Source organism: Staurois parvus, unplaced genomic scaffold, assembly GCF_062004578.1.
Source record: "Staurois parvus isolate SC_StPar_1 unplaced genomic scaffold, SC_StPar_1.0 ptg000096l, whole genome shotgun sequence".
NCBI classification, from domain to species: Eukaryota; Metazoa; Chordata; class Amphibia; order Anura; family Ranidae; genus Staurois; species Staurois parvus.
The window spans coordinates 2,266,442-2,290,668 of NW_028317892.1; the positions used below are offsets into that span (position 1 = coordinate 2,266,442).

At 41.3% G+C, this 24,227-nt stretch overlaps 1 protein-coding gene across 3 annotated transcripts; it reads right to left on the bottom strand.

Moving 5' to 3' along the window:
* Nucleotides 1-1,203: 1,203 nt before the first annotated feature.
* Nucleotides 1,204-23,936, bottom strand: NR2C2AP (nuclear receptor 2C2 associated protein). Of its 3 annotated transcripts, none has more exons than XM_089670820.1 (6): nt 23,836-23,936; nt 21,144-21,268; nt 17,849-17,939; nt 14,684-14,789; nt 4,407-4,476; nt 1,204-1,731 (listed from the first exon to the last, which is right to left on the bottom strand). In XM_089670820.1, the coding sequence occupies exons 2-6, from the start codon at nt 21,212-21,214 to the stop codon at nt 1,707-1,709; spliced, it is 363 nt and encodes a 120-aa protein (XP_089526946.1). In that variant the 5' UTR covers nt 21,215-21,268; nt 23,836-23,936; the 3' UTR covers nt 1,204-1,706. The 3 variants fall into 3 exon arrangements, with proteins under 3 accessions (XP_089526946.1, XP_089526944.1, XP_089526945.1); XM_089670818.1 differs by having other exon boundaries at nt 1,204-1,734; nt 4,408-4,476; nt 23,836-23,929; XM_089670819.1 differs by lacking the exon at nt 21,144-21,268 and having other exon boundaries at nt 1,204-1,734; nt 4,408-4,476; nt 23,836-23,928.
* Between the last annotated feature and the right edge of the window lie 291 nt (nt 23,937-24,227).

The window sequence follows — 24,227 nt, forward strand, 5'->3', positions numbered from 1 at the left end:
GGGACCTCTTCTCCATCGTCTGAGCCGCTGCTGTCAGGGTGCCGCTGCTGTCTACAGAGTCGTATTCTGAGGCTAATTGTGTCAGTGAGTCTTCCCCTTCGCTCTCACCTGACACGCTCAGAATCCTGTAGACCTCTTCAATAGATTACCTTTCGATTGACATTTTGGTCACTAAATTCATAGGTACCTAGTGCGAATCATGGGGAAAAAAAAGCACCTGGCTGTCAGGGACTGTTTGAACTGCTACAGAAAAAAAAAAAAAAAGTTACTGGAAAGTGCTAACAGAGATCAGGCCTGATTCTGCAAACACTGTGTTTTTGTGTCAAGTGACAGTGATCTACTGACACTGCACTTGCTGGGGGAGAGGGGGGAGCATAGGGGCTAAACGCAGGTGCTGGCAGGTTCCGGGGCTGATCTCACTAACGCTGCGTTTTTGGGGACACTATACTAATGTGAATGCTGATATAGTGCTGATCTGATCAAAGATATTGATCCATTCAGACACTATACTAGTAATGGAGGTTTATTGTGTATGTGAGCGTGTTCCTGGCAATCAAGGGGTTAAATGTGATGACTGGTGTAATGATGGGCAGTCTGACGCCATCTGGGAGGAACGCTGACGTTAACGCTATCTGAAGTCGCCGGCAACACTAATACACAGATCAGCAAAAAATCTGGACACTGTACTAATGACACTGGTGACAGGGCAGTGAAAGGGTTAACTGGGGTGGGGTGGGGGGTCGATCAAGGGGTTAAATGTGTCCTAAAATGTTCTGTGTGCAAGTGTGTTGTTTTACTCACTGTGTCTACTTTCTTTTCTTTCTGGGACAGAATGTGCAGAGGTGCAATGCTTTACAGGCTGCTTAAAAAAAAATACACATAATGCTTGCAAAAATTGCGGGTGAAATGCTTTACAGACTCCTTAGAAAAAAACAAAATACTTGCAAAAAAAGTGCATCTATTTTTTTTTTAAAGTTAACCTATCATGAGCACTTTGTATCGTAAATAATTACCTTTTTCCGATACAATACTTTTCACCTTTTTCATCATTTGTTGCATATCAGCACTCCTGCATGTAATTCTCATCTACAAGCATGTACTCCAGTTGAATACAACAGTGAACTATGCCTTTGCATTCTGCATACATCTGCTTACAGTCTGCACTGGGTGAGCATGTGACAGAGTGACAATGCAGAACTGGAAGACGGATAGAGCATGGTCATCCTGTAACGAAACATGCCTGATCAAGGATCGTCATGGCAGGATCACCAATTTTTATTTTAATGAAAGCATATTTATGCATAATAAAATGACTTTTGAAATGACATTAATACATAAAAATCTTATATGCAATGTAGGTGTTTGAGTTTACATATAGAGTATTTCAGGTTGTGACATGCATCACACCCATTAAAATGTTTTCACAACGGTTATAAACAAAGGACTGTACACAAAGTACAAGGCATGTGATCCCTTTTGCCAAACATTTTCCTTTGCAGAATGTCTGACTTTGCACCGAGTGCTCATTACTCCTTTGGTTGATAAGCACCTGGGAATGTTGTAGCATTCAGTAACAATGGAATGAACTTGCATTCATATGTGCCTCTGAGTAACATACTCAAGGCTTGCAGCCACGTACATCGAGGTGATAAACTACAATCCTTCCAAAGAAATCCGTGCTACTTGGGAAAGAAAGCCGCAGCTTTTCAACACACCGCTCTGCGAATACAAATTTGTGGACCAGAGAAGTTAAGGCAAATGGTAAATATGAAAGTATAGAAATTAGGCATGATTTTGTAAACTCAACATTTCTGAATAAAAGCTGTACTTTGGGAAAAATTAAACTACCCTTGCAATGGGGCTCCCCCTGGATAAATGCTCAGTTTTTCAAAGGTTCCTTTAAATGCAGCTTTTGCTTACTTTATCCCTCACTCCCCAAGCAGCTGGCACTCACATCTTCCCTCCAATGCTCTGAGTTGTGCGCAAGACTTGAGCATCCTCACTTACAATTCGGGATTGCTGATCCTGCATTGTACATGATGACATCAGATTGCGACTGCAGGAAACTGCTTCATGACTCTCGCCAGTCACTAACATTTACAATCGACCACCAGGTCAGGGCACGGATGGGTCACCAGGGCAGAGCACAGAGGTTTCAGCAGGTCAGGGCACAGGGAATTCAACAAGTCAGGGTACAGAGGGGTCACCAGGGCAGGGTGCAAGGGTGTCAAAAGGGTAGAGCACAGCAGGAGGGTCACCGGGTCACAGGGGGTCTGTAGTACTGTTTAATTTCTTCCACATGAAGAGCTGCTCATGGCAGTTGTTGGTACATGTCGGATTTGGCGCACTGATCCCCGCCAGCTCTCCTTTCTTATCCATCCCTTGTGATGTCAGGTGCCTGGAATGGACAGAAGAGGCGAGCTGGCGGGGACCAGTGGAGTACAGTTAGGATTAGTAGCAGTACAGGTACTGTATGCTGCACAAAGCTCACCTTGCTGCAACATTCTGCAATCAATAGGCACTGATGAGGAAGTAAAACATGCTACACACGCTCTCCTCTTGTCACCCTCCACCCTCTGCAGTGATGTCACAGGGAGCAGCCGGAACTACAGGGGAGGCATCAGGTATCAATGTGCCCCGACAGTACTCACTGTCAGTACACACTGAATTCACCATTGGGCGAATATACATCCTCTACAATGGTGAATTGCGGCGGAACCCCTGGGAACTTCTCGCGGAACCCCAGTTGAGAAACACTGAAATAGATTATTGAAATCCTTTTGTTTTATATGTTCAATAGCTGCGAAAAACAAACAAACAACATGGCAAGGCTGACACTACTCAGTTTACTTAAAGTGAAACTAAACACTGCTTTACTTGCCTTTGACTTATTGGTCCGACATCCACAAGGTCCCTTGCCGACACTGGCTTCTTTCTGGTGGTGACCTTTGGCCATCTTGACTGGTCAGAGCGGGAAGACGTGACTCCCGCATAGGAGTGCAGACATCCTGACACAAAGGCACGGTACCTGAACGTAAACTGAGCTGTGCATGCAAAGCCTGGCGTACATTCTGCAAAACACTAGGAGCAGACAGGTCAGTTTATTGTTTTGCAGAAGAGATATTGCATGTCTCTGAAAAAAAGAGCCTATCGCCCGCAGGTTTTTTCATATCAGACTTTAGTTCCACTTAAATACTGTGTGCTGTCAGTCCACAACGGAACTTAGTAGCTGAGTACATTCCTGATACACACCAATAAATTCTAGTCTTTACCATTTTCAAGCAATACAAAAGTGAAGTTCCTAACAAATGTAAAGGTTTTCGGAAAAAAAAAAAACACATCGACCTTCCCCCTCTCCCCAGCTTGTTTTTTTTTTAAAGGTTTTTTTTTTTTTTTTTAAAGTTTACTTGCTTGTGCCACCTTTGCAAACTTTTACTTCCTTAACTGCAGCTAAGTCCTCATGCACACTGGAAGTTTTTACAGCGGCTGTTTTTGGCTTTTTTTTCTACAGCCAGTAAACTCCCCTGCATGTTATCCTATGTGTCCATGCACACAGACTGTAATCAGAAGTTTTTGGCAGGGGCGTTTTTTGGCTGAAAAAAAACCCAAAAAACCCAGAACTAGTGGGAGCCTTAATGTTAACCAGTATTCCCAAGTCCTACTCCAGCTCTGTTTTCCATAACTATTACATTTAATTTACCAGAGGCAGTGCTGTTGGCAACCTAGCTGAAACAACAGTTTTCCAGCATTATTTTTTTCGTGCTATTTAAACTTCCCATGTTGCCACTCTGCTGAGGTTTTTCTGCATAAACATCATGTACTAGCATGATTCATTTTAATACCTACACATAATTTTGTGTCCTCATAAAATAGCAATGTTTATATTTTATTAGCCAGATCATTTATTAACAGATTGAAAAGTAGTGGATCCCATTTGAATGTGTTCCATTTGCCACTATCCCTTGTATTTTATCCTTTAAAGCAGCCAAGACAACTTCATCTGATTGGCTGAGGCAGAGATTATGATGGCATTCACCTGCTTCTCCCCCCTTGGCTAAGCATAAGAAGCCTTGTATTCAATGAAGAAATACAAGGTTTCTCGGGTGCGGCAGTGGCGCGGAGAGGATGTCGCAGTAGCACCTGTCAGCAGAGGACGCCCTGCCTGTAATAAGTAGCTGTAATAGTAGAGTAAAAATTCACCATTGGTCACACGGTGGTTGTATCAAGGCCATTTTTTTTAGTCAAGCGGGTCCAAAGTAAGTGTATAAAGTTATACTTTTCCTGGAATTCTTTGTTAAGATGTTACCCACTTGCCCAAGGAATTCTCTGCTGCTTTCAATGCCTAAATAATACTAACAAATAATCATGCTTTTGAAATCTGACAATTGGCATGTTTAAAAAAGGATATCTGAAGGGCATTGATGTCTTCTGGATAAAACTCTGTTACTGTCTTTAACTCTTCATTTTTTAGGCATCCTGCAAGGTAAGAATTATTAAATATGTTACATTTTATCATTGTTTTTAAAGCTAAATGCATAGATGTGAACACTACCAATGATGTCCATTGCAGCTGACAATGTAGAACACACAGGGGGGTGATTTACTAAAACTAGTGCAAAATCTGGTGCAGCTGTTCATGGCAGCCAATCAGCTTCTAACTTCAGCTTGTTTAATTAAGCTTTGACAAAAAAAAAACCTGGAAGATTATTGGTTTCTCTGCACAGCTGCACCAGATTTTGCACTCTCCCATTTTGGTAAATCGACCCCACAGTTGTTTTGCACCAAAATGTATCCAGCATGTTGCTTTTGCAGCTTTACCACTCCCCCAACCCCCTCTATTCGTGTCAAAGTAAACACTCCACAAAGACTCTGTAATGTACGACACGTTTGAGATGCTTATGAGAATTGTTTATAAGGTGCTGAAGAAAACATCCAGAGGAATCAAGTAGCCCACAATACTATTTGAAATCACACAGCATATTGGAGCAAAGTTACAGCAGCCATTTACTGTCTGCTAGCTAAACAGCATTGCTATCTTTATTGTAGTTGCCCTTATATAGGTCAAGCTGCGCATAAGGAAGAGGATAGTTCAGGAATCCAAGTACACTGATCAATAAAATTAATGGAACACTTTGAAAACACATCAGATCTCAATGGGGAAAAATATCATGCTGGATATCTATACTGATATGGACTGGGTAATGTGTTAGGACTCTAAGGATGCCCCATCATTTGTTTGAAATGAAAATGATCAACCTACAGAGAACTAAATTCAAAGGCACCCCGAAAATAAAAGTTAAAAAATTATGCAACAGGCTAGTCCATTTTGCTGAAATTTCATTGCAGCAACTCAAAATGTTGCTCAGTAGTTTGTATGGCCCCACATGCTTGTATGCATGGCTGACAACGTTGGGGCATGCTCCTAATGCACCCTAGCCAAATGCAAAACTAGTGAAAAACAGAGAAGAGTAGGGATAAAAATGTCAGTGGCCTCCTCCCTTAAAACCATTCCTGTTTTGGGGGTCATCTCATTGCACCTGTTGTTAATTTCATAAAACCAAAGCAGCTGAAACTGATTAACAACCCCCTCTGCTTCTTAACTGACCACATTAATATCACAGGAGTTTAATTGACATTGATGCTATACTCTGATCAAAAAAAGTAAAGGAACACTTTTTAAGCAGTGTACAGCTATCCATAATTTTGTCTTTAACCACTTGCCTACCAGGCACTTATACCCCCTTCTTTACCAGGCCAATTTTCAGCTTTCAGCGCTGCCGCACTTTGATTGACAATTGCGCGGTCATGCAACATTGTACCCATATGAAATTTTGATCATTTTTTTCTCACAAATAGAGCTTTCTTTTGGTGGTATTTAATTGCCACTGGGCGCTTTACTTTTTGCGCTATAAATAAAAAAAGTGCAAAAAATTTGAAAAAAAAAGAAAAAAGTTTTTGTTTCTTTTATAAAATTTTTCAAACAGGTATTTTTTCTCCTTCACTGATGTGCGTTGATGAGGCAGCACTGATGGGCACTGATAGGCGGCACTGATGGGCACTGATAGGCAGCACTAAAGGGCACTGATAGGCAGCACTAATGAGGTGGCACGGATAGGCGGCACTAATATGCAGCACTGATAGGTGACACTGATTATGGGTACTGATAGACGGCACTGACTGGCATCACTGCTGGGCACTGACTGGCGGCACTGACTGGCACAACCCCTGGGCACTGACTGGTGGCACTGACTGGCAGCACTGCTGGGCTGCACTGGTGGGCAGCACTGGTGGGTGGCACTGCTGGGCACATGTAGGTGGCACTTCTGGGCACAGGTAGGTGGCACTGCACAGTGGCACAGGTGGGTGCACTGCTGGGCACAGGTGGGTGCACTGCTGGGCATGGGTGGGCGGAGCTAGTGGGCGCACTGCTGGGCGGAACTTGCGGGTGGCACTGCTGGGCACTGATCATCAGTGCCCTGATGATCGGTGCCGATCCCCGCTCTGACAACTGCCGGTTCTCGGCAGTACTTTCCTCACGATCTGACAGCGTGAGGAAAGTGCAGCCGGGAACCGGCACTTGCATTTCCCTCTGATCAGCGTGTCATTGGACACCGCTGATCAGGTGGTAAAAGGCCGCTGTGATTGGCCTTTTACCACATCACGTGATCAGCTGTGTCCGTAGGACACAGCGATCACGGAGATCGCCGGGTGCGCGCCCCCTGGGGCGCGCAGGAGAGCGCGTTCTGGGAGGCCGTCATATGACGTCCACCCAGAACTGGCCGGCCGCAGTGCAGCCATCATTCGGCTATCTGCGGTCGGCAGCTGGTTAAAAAGACAATTGGGTCTATAAAATTCAGCCAATTCAAGAAGCACTAAATATGCCAGGTATCACACCACAAACTAAACACTCCTCAAAGCTGGTCACTTCCTGCACATCACTTCCCCTTTAAAAAAAAATAGCTAACCAACACAGAGGAAGCACCTGACAAGCATTATGTAACAAATACATAAAAGAATGCGTCGTAATGATAGGTGCATTAATGAGCAGTCACGATATCTAAATTTTCGGAACACGTCTAAATAAGCCCTTACAGTGGTTCTAAAGGGTTGAGTTTTTTTCAACTTAACGCATTCTGTGCATTAAGGTAAAACACCTTATGTGCTACAGGATCCCCCCCCCCAGTCCCCGGTTATACTTACCTGAGCCTGATCGCAATCCAGCAGTGGCTCTCTCCTCTCTATTCCTCCTCATAGGGCAGAATGATAGCAGTAAGAGCCATGAACTCCTTCTGCTGTCAAATTCTGTGATGAAGGAGCGGGGTAGGGTCAAGCCATGCAGTCTGTGTCTATAGACACAGGCAGCGTTGCTCTGGATTGAAACCCACACAAGTGCCCCCCATAGGAAGCAGCTTTCTATAGTGGCGCCGCCAAAGAGATGGAGCCTGGAGTACTGGTGGGGGATCCCAGAAGAGGAGGATCTGGGCTGCTCTGTGCAAAACCATTACACAGAGCAAGTGTGTGTGAGACGTTTATTAAGTTAAAAAAAAAAAAGGTTTACAAATCACTTTAAAGCCAAAATCCAGGCAGATAAAAAAGGCACAAACGAATGCAGCTTTGTATTTATTAATACATCATTGAATGTATTTAATGTTAGTATAAGTACCTGCATTTGACTTGGTATCTGCTCTTTACAGTTCACTGTAGAGCAGAGCGCAGACCCTGGGAGGGAGAAGCAGCACAAGGTGCCACTCAGTTGTGCTGCAGTACAATGATTACGTTGATAGGAGGTCAGAGCAGAGTGACAGAGAATTGAGGTTATCAGTTTGCTGTTACTTTCCTCACTATCCAGTAACAGGCTGGGAATTGGGATGAAACTGGTAAGTGTTACCTAACTACAGCAGAAAAAAAAAATCAGGTCCTCTGCCAACCCAGAAGGGGTTGTACAGTATGAAAAAGCTGTATAAATCTTACGGCTGGATGGCCAGAAATACAAATCCCTTGGCAGGTAAACTACATTCATATGTGAATTTCATCAGTGTATTTAGCTGTTTTTTTGAAGTTCAGCTTGAATGATGTAATAATGGATACAGAACTGTAGCATTTTGCGCCTTTCTTTTCAGTTTTAACAAATACCTCTATCACACAATGACTCCATACTAAACGCCGCTATCACAAATGGTGTTCCAATACATTATTTCAAATCAAAATTAGACAGGAACCACTTTGCCTTAACCACTTGAGCTCCAGAGGATTTACCCCCCTTAATGACCAGGCCTCTTTTTGCTACTTGGCGCTGCACTAATTCAACTGATAATTGTGCGGTCATGCAATGCTGCACCTAAACGAAATTTACGTCCTTTTTTTCACACAAATAGAGCTTTCTTTCGGTGGTATTTGACCACCTGTGCGCTTTTTTTTTTTTACGCTATAAACAAAAAAAGACCAAATATTTTGAAGAAAAACAATATTTTTTACTTTCAGCTATAAAAAATATATAGTAAACTCAAAGTTGGTTATAAATTTAGGCCAAAATGTATTCTGCTACATGTTTTTGGTAAAAAAAAATCCCAATAAGCGTATATTGATTGCTTTGTGTGAAAGTTATAGCGTCTACAAACTATGGTATAGATACTGCAATTTACGACATTTTTTTGCTATACAGCGCTGCACTAGTTTAACGGACAATTGCGCGGTCATGCAATATTGTACATAAATGAAATTTATGTCATTTTTTTAACACAAATAGAGCATTCTTTTGGTGGTATTTGATCACCTTTTTAGTTTTGGCGCTATAACCAGAAAATTTTTGAAGAAAAAATTTTTTTTTGAAAAAAACAATATTTTCTCATTTTGATCATAAAAAATATCTAAAAAAACTAAAATGTCATCATATATTTAGGCCAAAATGTATTCTGTTACATGTTTTTGGTTAAAAAAATCCCAATAAGTGTATATTGATTGCTTTTTGTGAAAGTTATAGCGTATACAAACTATGGTATAGATAATGGAATTTACACAGCTTTTACTTTCTGACTGCCCATCACATTTCTTGAGGTGCTAAAATACCAGAATAGTACAAACACCCTCAAATGACCCCTTTTCGGAAATTAGACACCCTAAGCTATCTGCTGAGAGGCATATTGAGTCCATGGAAGATTTATTTTTTTCCACAAGTTTCTGGAGAATGACAAAAACTTTTTTTTTCTTTTTTTTTTACACAAAGTTGTCATTTAAATGATTTCTTTCTCGCACAAGCCATGGGTATATGTGGAATTACACCCCAAAATACATTCTGCTACTTCTACTGAGTATGGGGATACCACATGTGTGAGACTTTTTGGGAGCCTAGCCACATACAGGAGCCTGAAATCCAATGACCACTTTGAAAGCCTGAAGGTGCGTAACTTCCTCATTACACTTCCTCACTACCTATCACAGTTTCGAAGGCCCTGACATGCCAGGATAGCCCCAAACCCCCCCAAATGACCCCTTTCTGGAAAGTAGACACCCCATGGAATTTAAAAAGAGGCATGGTGAGTATTTTGCAGATCTAATTTTTTCTCACAAGGTTTTGAAATATAAAAAAAGAACAGAAAAAATATGTTTTTGTTTTTTTTCTTCATTTTCCAAAAACTTGTGGCAACAAATGAGATCTGCAAAATACTTACCATGCCTCTTATCAAATTCCTTGGGGTGTCTACTTTCCAAAAAGGGGTAATTTGGGGGGGGTTAGGTGCTATCCTGGCATTTCAGGGCCTCCGAAACTGTGATAGGTAGTCTGGAAGTGTAATGAGGAAATAAAGCCCTTTAAAAACCTGAAGGTGCTTATTGGATTTTGGGGTCCTGTACTTGGCTAGACTGCCAAAACGTCTCTCACATGTGGTACCCCCATACTCAGAAGTAGCAAAATGTATTTTGGGGAGTAATTCCACATATAACCATGGCATGTGTGAGCAGTAAATAATTTAAGTGACAATTTTGTGTAAAAAAAAAAAAAAAAATTATTTTTGTCATTTTCCAAAAACTTGTGGTAAAAAAATAAATTCTTCTATTGATTCAACATTCCTCTTAGCAAATAGTTTGGGGTGACTACTTTCCAAAAAGGGGTCATTTTGGGGGGTGGGGGCGTTTTATGCCCAGCATTAGAAGTTTATGCCACACTTCATTCACTCTTCTAACCACCTGAAGACCAAGCCTTTTTGTTCACATGAAAACAATCAGTATTTTTTGCTAGGAAATTAATTTAAACCCCCAAACATTATATATTTTTTTAAAGCAGGCACCCTAGTGAATAAAATGGTGGGTACTACAATTTTTTATGGCACATAGTACTCGCGCAGCGATTTTTCAAATGCAATTTTTAAAAAAAAAATACACTTTTTTTACTTTTAATGCACAAAAACACAATATATTGGCCAATTATTTGTTAAAATATAAAAGATAATGGTATGCCGAGTAAATAGATACCAAACATGACATGCTTTAAAACTGCGCATGCCACGTTCAATGGCGACAAACTGCAAACATTTTTAATATCCATAGGCAGCGCTTTAATAGCCTTTAAAAGCCACCATTTTAGATTTACAGAGGAGGTCTAGTGTTAGAATTACTGCCCTTGATCTGACGTTCACGGCAATACCTCACATGCATGGTTCAACCTCTGTTTACATAACGGCACAGAGTCAAGGCTTGTGCACACAGGTGTGCACACATGGGAGGGGCAATTTTTTTTTTTTTTTTATAGTTATTTTGATTTTTTTTTAATTATTTTTACATTGTACCATTCATTTTTTTTTTTTTTTAATCACTTTTAATGCTATAACAGGGAATGTAAATAACCCCTATAACTTCAATGGGCATTGTCATATATTCTTTTTTGAGAAATCTGGGGTCTATCAGACTCTAGATATCTCCTCTGCTCTTACATTATCTAATCAAACCAAAATCGGTGTGATCAGATGCTTTCCCAATTTACAAATAGCGCTGTTTATATCCTGCGAAACTAAAGTGATGAAATGCTTGTAGCTTCCGAATTCTTAGACTATAGAGATGATTGGCATCATTCTGGTGTCCAATCAGCTCTATGGTCAGCTGGCAGAAACACCGGCTGCATTCTCAGGTTCCCCCGATGGCACGAAACTGCCCGAGAAGGCCGTGGAAGGCAGCGGGGGAGGGGGGACAATCTTCCACTGCTTGTAAAAGCAATCTTGCAGCTAATTAGCCACTAGGATTGCTTTTACGTGAAAGTCGATCACCGGCTGAAAAAAACGACACCAGGATGATGCCTGCAGCTGTAGGCATCATCCTGGTATAACCATTCAAATCCAGTGATGTACCAGTACGTCGCTGGTCCTTGTTGGGTATATATGCTATGTTCTTTTTTTTTGTATGCAGCCTGTGGACAGAATGAAAAAATGAGAAGAAATATCTGCCAGAAAAAGTGTGTGGTATGCCCGCCATTAGAATATACCACCCTGCATCCACCCACTTCTAATGGTGGGCACACATTAGGTCACACTCTGCCACAAGTGCCAGTTCCAAAATTGAATAAATGTCTAAATAGTGGCACGCTTGAATAAAAATTGTCCACGTATAAGTGGTACCCCGTATGGAGAAATGATGACACCAAGTCCCAAACTGCTCCCCATGTAGTCTGGGCATCCGGGGGGCTCCACGTGACTATCTTTTCCCTCGTAAATCCAAAACTTATAAGTATAGCCTGTTGCCCTCTCACAGGTCTTCTACATCTTGACCCCATATCTGGCACGCTTGCAGGGGAGAAATTGTTTGAATGCAAGGCGGCCAGAAAAATTAATAAGGGACTCATCAACGCAGATGTTTTGCTGGGGAGTATAGACATCTGCAAACTTTAGGGTAAGGTGATTTGCGAGGGGCTGAATTTTGTGGAGCCGGTCAAATTCAGGGTTACCCCGAGGATGACAGAGTGTATTGTCGCTGAAATGCATAAAACACATTATACTCTCATATCTATGCCTGGTCATGGCAGCAGAGAACACGGCATATGATGAATGGGGTCTGCGGACCAATACAACCGCAATTCATTTCTTTTAGTAATGCCCATGAGGGTTAGGCCCAAAAAAAATTTAAATTTGAAAACCGTAATGAGTTTCCATGCGAATGGTCTGGCAAGGTTTGAATTTGGGTTGGCGGCGATAAATTGTTGTGCATATAGACTGCTTTGATCCACAATCAACGCATACAGATATTCCGTGAAAAACAGCTCCAAAAATCAAGGAGGTTTGTGAAAGACCAGGATGTACTAGACTGCTGGTACTCGCCAGTTCACCAAAAGGTAGAGCGGCACTAGTACTGGCACTCTGCTGCATATGAGAGTCATCAAAATTTACCGACAAGTGCTAACAGAGATCAGGCCTGATTCTGGGAACACTGCGGTTTTGTGTGCAATGAATCAAGTGACAGTGATCTACTGACACTGCACTTGCTGGGGGAGAAGGGGGGGGGTAAGCGTAGGGGCTTAACGCAGGTGTTGGCAGGTGCAGGGGCTGATCCCGCTAACGCTGCGTTTTTGCGGACGCTATACTAATGTGAACGCTGGTATAGTGCTGACCTGATCAAAGATATTGACCCATTCAGACACTATACTAGCAATGGAGGTTTATTGTACATGGGCGTGCTCCTGGCAATCAAGGGGTTAAATGTGATGACTGGTGTACTGTCGGGCAATATGACGCTATCTGGGAGGGGTGTGAAAACCACGGGAGCGCGAATTACGTATATATATATGTGATTTTGCGTACCCATGCCGCCCTGTAGCAGTATTTCTGCTGTAGGGTGGTAAGAAAGCGGTTACAGAAGAGATTTGTGTTATGGCGCTGCGTTACTTTAACTGACAATTGCGCGGTCATGCAACACTGCACCCAAATTAAATTTACATCCTTTTTTTACCACAAATTGAGCTTTCTTTCGGTGGTATTTGATCGCCTGTGCGTTTTTAATTTTTTGCGCTATAAAAAAAAAAGGCTGACAATTTTGAGACAAAAAAAAACAATATTTTGGACTTTTTGCTATAAAACATGTCCAGTAAAAAAAATAAAAAAATCTAATTTTGGCACAAATTTCATCCAAAATGCATTCTGCGACATGTCTCTGCTAAAAAAAATCCCAATACGTGTAAATTAATTGGTTTACATGAAAGTTATAGCGTTTACAAATGGCGGGAAAGATACTGGGATTTTTTATTTTATTTATACTAATAATGGTGGCGATCAGCGACATATTGCGGCGATCAGCGACATATGACGGCGACCAGCGACTTATGGCGGGACTGCGGGACTGTGGCGGACATTTTGACACTGGGGGGGAACTGACTTGGGGTCACTGACATCCCCAGTGACACCAATACAGTGATCAGTGAAAAAAAAAACCACTGAAACTGTACAAATGGCAATGGGGAGGAAGGGGTTAACATTTTTACTGTTCACTGTGTGAGGGGAGTGTTTTACTAGGGGGAGGGGGTGTGTGCTGGAGGGGGGGGAGGGAGGGGGGAGCTGATCGAGGCAGAGAAACCCTCTGCAGCTTGTCATGAGCTGAGCAACTGACAGATAACAAGGCTGTGTGTAAACAATGCAGCTGTGTTATCTGTCAGTAATCACAGATCATCGCAGCCAAAAAGCCGGTAATCACTGGCCGTGACCCGGCGGCTGGGACCCGCTGATGACACCCGCGGGACAGGTAGGGCGTGCACGCGCCTCGCGTGCGCCCCCTACCTGTTTTGCAGAACCGCGTTTTAAAACGTGGTTTTGCCTGTGAGTGCCGCCCTGCCACCGTATATCTACAGTGGCTGGGCGGCAAGTGGTTAAAGGGTAGCATGTTATTGTGTGTAGACACCTTCACCCTGACCCTAAGGATTTTGATCAAAGTGTTGGCATTATTTTGTCAGTAGTGTATAGACCAAAAGTGCACTAAAGGGTAAGTTCAGCTTTTTATGATAAATAAAAACGTTAATTAACTCCAAATATCCAGGCCACTCCTCTGGGCCCTGCAACACATAGTGGTCCTGCTGCCTCTGTAGTGGTCTGTACCCCACAATACATAGTCACGAAGTGAGTTTCCATCATAATGCTTGTAATGACAAGCACTCATTGGTCACAGCTGCCATGTGACCATGCTGACCAATGAGAAGCCCATTTGGGGCTTCTTCGAATACGGTGTCAAACAAGAAAGAAGAGCTTCTCATATGTTCACGCTCACCAATGAGAGCTTGCCATTGCTACCATTATAATGGATACTCACTGCAGGACTGTATATTGCAGTGTACAGATTACAGCAACTGCAGCACAGGGAGTCAAGATTACTATGTTTAGAGGAGTCTGGAGGAATGGTCAGGAAATTTGGAGTTAGTTCACCATTTTTTATTGCTTGTAAAAAGATGAACTTACCCTTTAATGAACTTGTGATTTGCACCTCTGAATTATACACGATTAACAACATATTGTCAACACAGTGATCAATAACTTCAAGGTGTGGGTGTCTGCACACAAGGATATGTTACTGATGGTGGAATGCACCTCTGATGCTGCATGCTGATTTGTGTGCCTTCAACATATGTATCATGTTTGGCTGGTGTTCTACGAACTTCATTAGCATTTAGTCTCTCGTGTAACCCCTCTTGAAACCTGTGTGAGGACGGTTCAGTTCTTACCTTCTAAAATGCAGTTTCTACTGGAAAAGCCACCTTGGAACTGGATGTGAATTTCAGACACACTGACTTTTTGAGTGAATTCTAGTACGATCCACTGACATGACCCCTGGAATAAGAAGGGTACATTCATAAGCTAATGAATCTTTCTAGCATACTAGTTTCCATCTGTTAAAATTGCAGGTGAAAGAGATACACAGATTTAATTGACTGTATCACTACAGTTGAATGTGCATAGAGGGCACAGTGCCAAAATACTAGGGTCTACTAAGGTAAACTAGGTGGTAATGAAAAGGTCAGACATAAAAAAAATAATATGGATTTAGATTTAGAAGTAATTCCTTCCATAATGGCATTCTTAAGTGAAACCTTTAAAAATAAAAATATGGGATCTATGACTGTTGCCTTTTTTTCCAGGTGTCTACTTATTCCGGGCCAGTGACTTGCTAAATTGTGAAGTCAGAATAAGACTTACAGGCCCAAACTTTGCAACCTCAAAATTTCTCTTCAAAGTGGGTTTACAGTATAAAAAAAGCACAGTATCTCATCCTGACCATTCTGGCTTAATACACTAAGCTTTTTATTAATAGTGAGAAGATATCCAACGGTTTCAGCTATACTTTGCAGTATTATTGCATTACAGTGGCCTGCCAGTTCATAAAATGTGGGCTGCAATATACAGCCTGTCTTGCCCTACAGAATTCACTCTGTATAACTAGGGTACACTGTTGATGAAGAGGGAAACTAGATAAAAAGGAGAGAGGAAAAGTGCCCTAGAAAGTGAACGCTGATGGGAGATATCATGAGAGAAAACAAACAAGGAGCCCAGTTGTTTCTAAGGCAGGCCATAGACGGGCCGTTTATCGATAAACAAAAAATCGGTCAGCCCCGTTACTGCAACCCATGTCCACGAAAAGCGTCCATTTTTCGCGGATTTTCCAGCATGACCGATAAAAATAAATGAGGAGATCCACGAAAAACAGCCGACGGGCTGGCCCCACTAACAGAGTGATTATCGGCCGATTTTTCATGCGGACGAAAATTTGGCCGATAAACGACCCGTCTATGGCTTGCATAAATCTTTATTAAAGTCAGGTCTGACACTGCTTATTATGCAAAGCCTGCATGTATCCAACAACAATTCTATACCACTCACTTGCCCCACCTCCCCAAACCAAAAAAATCAGCAGAGGCGAATGGTATTAGATCAAACCAACCATGAACATATTAACCAGTTGTGCTATGCAAGCCCCCAAAAACTTCAGAGTGCACAGCGCCCTGTTCCTTTGAATCAACATTCTCATTGGAAATTCCCATTTGTTAAAATGCCACTGATGTAAAAAAATAAAATAATAGAGCTGCTAAACAGTTTAGAACAGTGTTCCTGAAAAACAATGTAATGTAACAACCTGACAAGCAAAAGAAAAACTTTTTTTTATTTTTAAAAACAAAATTTGTTTCTATTTAATAGTAGTCACATTCAAATAGACTTTTTCTTTAACCACTTGCCTACAGGGCACTTATATCCCCTTCATGGCCAGGCCAATTGTCAGCTTTCAGCGCTGTCACACTTTCAATGACAATTGCGCGGTCATGCAACACTGTACCCATATGAAATTTTTATAATTTTTTGAGACAGATAGAGCTTTCTTTTGGTGGTATTTATTCACATCTGGGTTTTTTATTTTTTGCTAAACAAACCAAAAACAACTGAAAATGTTAAAAAAAAAAAAGTTTCTTAGTTTTTGTTATAAGAATTTGTAAATAAGTGATTTTTCTCCTATTGATGTGCGCTAATGAGGCTGCAGTGATGGGCACTGAAAGGCAGCACTGATAGGCAGCACTGATGGGCGGAACGGATAGGCAGCACTGACTGGTGGCACTGACTGGTGGCACTAAAAGGCAGCTCATATGGGCACTGATATGTGGCATTGATGTGCACTGGTAGGCACTGATATGTGGCATTAATGTGGCACTGGCAGATGGCATTGATGAAAACTGACAGCTGGCATTGATGGACACTGACAGGTGGCACTGCTGGAGCTACACTGATCATATCAGTGCCCTGATGATCAGTGTACATGTCCCCTCTGAGGAATGCCGATTACTGGCTCTCCTCTCGAGCTGTCAGCGTGAACAGCTCGTGAGGACAGAAATGCCGATAACTGGCATTTCCTTATTTACTGCGATCAGCTGTGATTGGACACAGCTGATCACACGACCAAGCCAACGTCTTTGAGGGACACAGCGCACCACTGATCGCCGCGCTGCTTGCCCCCAGAGCCACCCAAACGCGGTTAGAGCGTGAGGTCCTCCCAGAACGAGAGGACCGCCTTGTGCCCGTCATTTCCTTATATGGCAGACGGGAGGCGGTTAAAAAAAGGGGAAGCTCCGCTTGTTTGCACTCTTTCGCCCTCCACTGCCACATTTGGGTACCTGGATTTGACTTCCGGCTTAATTCGCTTCGGTGAACTGAGTCAGAAGTTCGGTCCCCCTCCTTTCCCCCAGTGTCTCCTGGGACACTTCAAAGGTCCGAGAGGACTACGCAACCAATCACAAGGTGCAGCACGACTCGCTCTGTAGGAAACTGGCTGTGAAGCAGGTTTCCTTTACTTGCAATGCCAACGTCGGGAACACAGAGGCTAGTGAAGAACTAGCCTGGGTGACGATGGCACTAGATGCCTGGACAGGTAAGTGTCCTTATATTTAAAGTCAGCAGCTACAGTATTTTGTAGCTCCCCAAGCTACAACTTTGTTCTACGGTCCTACGATGTTGTTGACATCAAAGGACCTTAGACTGCTGGAGCATAAGGTAGAAAAAAAATGCACACACCGGATCTAAAGTGCCTAGGGAGCCTGCAGGAGAGGGGGATCATTTTTTTTTGCAGCCCCCTAGACGTAAACAAGCAGTTAACTCTTGCAATGCAGTAGCAACCCCCTGGAGTTCAGCTTTAAGGTAAGACAGAACCTTTGAAAAAATTACGTAATATTTCTGCCCGGAGTTTAGCTTTAATTATATTCTTACAGTAAATGTTTACTTACTAAAAATATGCCATTGGGGCCCTTAAAAAAAAAAGGGGGGGTTATGACTTTATCATTTTTTTTAAGGAGCTCTCTTGTAGTTATATACCATCTAGTGGTAAAATTACCTGCCAGACCAAAGATTACCTGATCAGAGTTCCAACAAGTCTCATCTCTGTGGTCGAAAAGGAACTGTTTGCCAAACTGCTTCACATCTCTCTGGAGTACTGAGCTCACCCTGCAGTTACAGAAATGAACAGCGAACAGAAAAGTTATCACACACACATGATGTATTTAACATCCATTTCATTCAATGAGCCATATTTATAAATCATATTAGCAACTGTGGTCTGGATACCATCTGTTCTAACAGGTGGTCATATGATACTCGCTCTACATTGTCTTCTGGTCAACAGAAAGTGAACACAGACTGAACATTTTGAAAACAGTTATAAATTCATCTGTATTACTAGCATTTTTTACATATATGAATATTAATGGACCATAAGCTCAACAAGCTGCTTCCACAATCTGGCTGGTTATTTCTTTTCATTGTGGTTCACTGATCCAAGCTTCCACCATTCAAAGCAAACCATGCACAAAAGACTGATCTCAAATCACAAATCAATTCTCTAAAACTGAGAAAACCTCCTGAGCCGAACTATACCATAAATCAAAAAAGTGGTCGTGTATTAACATTATAAAGGCCTGTGCATATAGGCTTTTGGCTTATGCTGTCTATATGAGCGCTGCAGGATATGGCATAAAAGTAGGGTTCACTGAACCCTAGAAAGTAGATAATGGAAGTAAAATAGGATAAAAAGCAGATAGGGCACAGGATCATGAACTTGGGCTGAGTTGCAGAGATTTCCATTGGAATTTAACAGAAAATACAGAATCTTACTAGGCAGAAAAGCACAAGGCAACAAGAGTCAGTGGGGCTGATTTACCAAAAACAAAGAAGCTGTTCGCTTTCCAAGGGAATTTTTACTTAGCTTAGTAAATGTGGTGAAAATTTATTTTGTAAAGAATACACATAAGGAAAATAAAAAAAACTGGATGTTTGCTTGCAGATGAATGGGTATACAAAATTCGTTTTCACCAGATTTACCAAGTTAAGGGAAAATTCCCTTGCAAACTGAACAGCTTCTTTGCCTTTAACAAATTCCAGTTATGGGTATTTTAAAAATAGCTACCGTATATTGTTAAAGCTTGGACCAATCTAATCATGTATATGACATACCTGGCTGATGCCCTTGGAAGCTGGAATTTACTGAAATACACAGCAGTATTGGTGTCTACTTCAGTGAACATTCAGGGTCTATGGGCATCAGCCAGGCCTGTCATATACATAGTTACATTGATCCAAGCTGGAACAAGGAACTATGTATGAAATATCCATATTTGGCATTCTTCTTTAACCTCCCTAGCGGTCTGATTAAGTCCATATTTCTGTGCTCAAAGCGGTACATTTTTTGAATGGAAATGTGTATTTTTTTATTGTAGGCCTGTAATTTTTAGGAATAACTCACTGAAATCTGTCCAAACAAGAGTCTAGTAAACATCCCAGGTTTGTTAAAATTTGAAACATGAAATCATAAATTATAATAATTTAATAATTATAAAAAATAATATAATAATAAATTTAATTCAATAATATAATCAAACCAAAAACACTGAAATTTGAAATATAGCGCCAAGTTCGCACATCACTGAGCAAAGTCGCAAAATCGTTTTCAGTGTCTGATGATGAATTTCCCCACAAATCATTATCACTCAATTCTGCAAGTAGTTCTAATTTACTATCGCTGGTCTGAAACCGATTTTGACCTAAAGGGACGCTGTTTGGACGCCATGGACATTTTTCAGTTTCCAGAAAGAAAGAACAGTAAAAATGCAGGCAGGGCACAGGACAAAGCACTTGGGACAAAATGTATGTGAAATGCTTTGATACAGTAATGTTTTACTATGTGATTTTAGTGAATGTCACTTTTTGTCATTTACAAATTTCCCGCCGTTGCGTTCCCATACATCCCGACATCGCAGGGAACGGAACCTGGATGACAGATGCCTACATCGGCCGGAGGACATTACAGGGGACACTGCAGGAGGGACATCGCGGGAGCGCAGCACAAGGTAAGTGCAGAAGGGATCCTGGAGCAGCGCCGCATGGTAATCCTGAGTGTAGCTCGGGGTTACCGCTTGTGGTACTGAAACTTTACCCCGAACTTCACTCGGGAATACTGCCAGGGAGGTTAAAGGATAAGGTCACCTTTGGGAACATGTTACATGTTCCACCCGTTTTTAGGGTGGAAAATTTAACATGTTCCCATAGCTGCAGCTGTGCCCACCGCCACCCCCTCTCCCTCTGAGAAGTCTCCCCGTGCTATCTGTCAGATTTGAAAATAGTGCGGACATGTGGGGGCCTGCTCACACGGCCGCATCATTCATTCATGGACCTTGTGAATGAATGAACTACAAGTCCTGACAGCCTTGTCAGCTGTGAGCTTGTAGTTTTCAATGAACTACCACGGTGCTGTGGAGCGCTATGGTAGTTTATTGAAGCTTCCTGTCAGAAAATCTGCTTGCCTGTACATCCATACGGCAAGCAGATATTCTGACAGGTCTGCAGGAGACCTGCATGGCATCAGCGATCTACTGATCGCTGGTACAATGCTTTCCAGGCTCCTTTGGACAAAAATAATAAATGCACATTTTACCTGCAAAAAAAATGTGCATTTATTATTTTTGTCCAAAAGGTAAACTTATCCTTTAAATCAACACCAATGAGTTGGTGCTGAAACAACATAAGAGTCTATGAACTAGTATTTTCAAAACATCAAGAATGGCAGCCTCTATACAGGTGAGGTTGTAGGAGTGACTTGACGCTACAATTTGCTGAAGCCAATGTTGCTAAAATTTATCATTATGTTACTTGATACTAATTGCTCTTCTTCAGCGATGTGTAGCCAAGTCACAGGGCTGAATACAGAACTGCTAAAGGCTTCACTAAGTCAATTTCTGAATGACTGAGCTACAATTTGCAGTAAGATTAGCAAATTAGCAGTTCCATAGAAAAGAACACCGATTTACTTGGTGGGAAAAAATATTTGGGAATAAATCTCCCATCTGAAAAAAAGTATTAAAAAAAAAAAAGTATAATAAAGTATTGTTAGCGTTTATTATTATACAGGATTTATATAGCGCCAACAGTTTGCTCAGTGCTTTATTTATTTATTTCAGGTACTTATATAGCGCCGTCATTTTACGCAGCGCTTTACATATACATATATATATATATATATACACACACATATATATATTTTTTTTTTTACAATCACATCGGTCCCTAATCCTCCAGGGGTGTACAATCTAAGATCCCTAACTTGCATTCATACATACACATACTAGAGACAATTTAGACAGGAGCTAATTAACCTACCAGCATGTCTTTGGAGTGTGGGAGGTAACCGGAGTACCCGGAGGAAACCCACACAGGCACAGGGAGAACATGCAAACTCCAGGCAGGTGGTGCCGTAGTTGGGATTCTAACCAGCGACCCTAGTACTGCAAGGTGGAAAATGCTAACCATTTAGCCCACTGTGTTTTACAATATAACGGGAGACAATACAGCAACAATACAGATCCATACAAGAGGGTTGGAGCTTACAATCTAAGTTTAGATACACTTTAGGTTTCTATTGTATGTACAGACAACAGAAACCTAAAGTGTATGTAAACTCTAACAATACTTTTTTATTTGCTCCCTTTTGGTCTGTTAAATATATATTGAATGTGTTTTATTTAATCTGTTTGAAAAGTGCAAAAACATATCTGTTCAGCCAGGCAAAAATCTTGTGTACTGTACTCTGCCTCTAGGCTGTTATCAGTTAGCATTGTTCCCTACTAGCTCCATGGACTACAAAACACCTTCAACTGTTAAGGAGGGAAAAAGATGTTATATAGTCCCAACACACTCCCTATTATGTATGTTATATAGTCCTAACACACAAAATGCTGTTCAGTACAGTTGTCACAAGAGGCCTGGAAATGTAAATGGCAGAATGACAGGTGCAAATAAAGGGAAAATGTGTAAAAAAAGAAAATAAATGCAGCCACCATATCAAAGGACTGTCAAACTGCAAAACTATCAATATTTGAGTGGTACAATGCAATTTAGCTGTTCTATTCAAATACAATGCGAGTAATTTGCATTTTTTTTTCTCAGCTGTGTTTCTGACCTGCTTTTCATAGGAGAGAGTGAGAGAGATAGAGAAAGAAAGAGAAAAAAAGAGTGATACCCCTACATCCAAATTGCACCTGCAGCCAAATTGCATGAAAAACGCATTGCAAAGCTGACTGAACTTGAGGTGCTCCTTGAATCGCATTTAAAAACAGAATTAATTCACACCAAATCAATTTGGACCAAGCCTAGAGAGGAACTTTCCTCCACCTTGCATTTTTTTTCTCATCTTACCTTGTCTACTGGCATCTGTTTAAAAAAAAAAAAAAAAAAAAAAGAACATACTCACCCGCCCAGCAAATTCATGCTGTCTGTTGTATTTCAGTGCTCCGCCACTGTGCGATGTTTTATTATATCTGTTTGACAAGTGCAAAAACATATCTGTTCATCTAGTCAGAAATCTTGTGTACTGTACTCTGTCTCCAGACTGTTAACATTGATCCCTACTAGCTCTGTGAACTACAAAACACCTCCCCCTGTTAATGAGGGGAAGAAGGTGTTATACAGTTGCAACGCACAAACCTTTTACGTATGTTATATAGTCCTAACAACGCTGTTCAGTACAGTTGTCACAATAGGACAGGAAGTGTAAATGGACGTATGACATATAAAAATAAAGAAAACAAAGTATAAAAAAAAAAAAAAAAAATGCAGCCACCACATCTAAGAACCAGCAAGCTGCAATACTGACAGTTTTTGTTCTTGGGTTTAGATACACTTTAAGCCCTAGTTCACGCTGCTGCAGTCATTCACATATATGCAGTCCAACTGCAGTGCAATTTTAAAAAGGGTCTTGTACAACTTTGGAGGGGTGCGATGTGATTTAGAGTTCCATGGAGTTGAATATAAACTGGCTGTGAAATGCTGCTCTGTTCAAATACAATGCAAGGTCCAGCATTTTTTGGATAAGTCTTTGCTGTGTTTCTGACCTGATTTCCAGAGGAGAGAGAAAAAAAAAGAGAGAGAGAAAAAAAAGAGAGAGAGAGAGGCCCCTACATCCAAATTGCACCTGTAGCCAAATAGCATGAAAAACACATTACAAAAATGACTGAACGGGCGGTGCTCCTTAAATCGTACTTGAAAACTGTCTGCATTTACACCGCATTAGTTTGCACCTAACCTACAGAGGAACTTTCCTTCCCCCTTGCATTTTTTTTCTCATTTTACCTTGGCTTGTAAAAAAAAAACAAAAAAAACACATACTCACCTGCCCAGCGAATTCAGCGCTGTCTCCTGTATTTCATTGCTCCATCGCTGCATGTCACGTCCTGCATCTTCCTTTTTAAATCATCTGGGGGCTGGTTGCCTCCTCCTGCTGGCCCCTTGATGATGTATGTGCAGTGCGCTAGATAGTGGGGTTCAGTGCCCAAAGCTTCCCGGGGGATGTAGGTATCGCAGGAGAATGTGGGCAGCTGGAGCTTCGTCATCCTTGTCTAGGCCAAAAATGGTGAAAGCTTTGACAGTTGAAAAAAGTGTTTGAAAAAAAAACAAACTAAAAATTAATGTGTATATACATACATACATACATACATATATATATATATATATATATATATATATATATATATACACACACACACATATAGATATATATACACATATAGATAGAGAAAAGGAGAACCACTGCATAAAGGAAATAAATGTCATTGATCCCCATACTGCACACCCAATACAACAAGTAGTTCTAGCTGCTACCACAATCATAATATAAAAGTATATGTAAACAAAATGAAATAAAAAAAAAAAAAAAGAGGAAAAAAACTAGCAGTCCTACATTACAAATATATGTACACCTGGAATAATTCCTGTAACGATTACAAAGTACATGCCAGTGGTGCCCTTTACACAACGTTATGCAGACTTAGAAATGAATCTAACCATGTCACCTAACCTGCTCACAGTGCCTGCACATATCACAGACTCCACCATGCTGCCGCTTACTTTACAGGAACAGCACTGCCGTAAAGTGCGACCTGCATTTCCATGTGTTCCAAGCCTCTCGATCAGGAAAATTTACATAAAAACGTTTCATTGGTTGGTTCACTTCCATTCATCTCTATTAGAGATGCTGTGTTTGAATGTGACCATTAGAGGGCAGTGGAGTCACGAGTATCTACATTACACCATGACAAACAGATCTTCATTTGAATTTGTGCACACACTGGGGATGATTTACTAAAACTGGAGAGAGTACAATCTGGTGGCAGTTGTGCATGGTAGCCAATCAGCTTCCAGTTTTTTTTTTGTCAAAGCTTAAAGCGGAGTTCCACTCACCCTGTCAAA

Coding starts and splice junctions, on each gene's coding strand:
- NR2C2AP (XM_089670818.1), bottom strand. CDS start 21,214: ATGTTCTCCCTGTGCCTGTGTGGGTTTCCTCCGGGTACTCCGGTTACC. Junction 17,940..21,143: donor CACACTCCAAAGACATGCTG/GTAGGTTAATTA, acceptor CTGTAACTGCAG/GGTGAGCTCAGTACTCCAGA. Junction 14,790..17,848: donor CTTGTTGGAACTCTGATCAG/GTAATCTTTGGT, acceptor TTCTTATTCCAG/GGGTCATGTCAGTGGATCGT.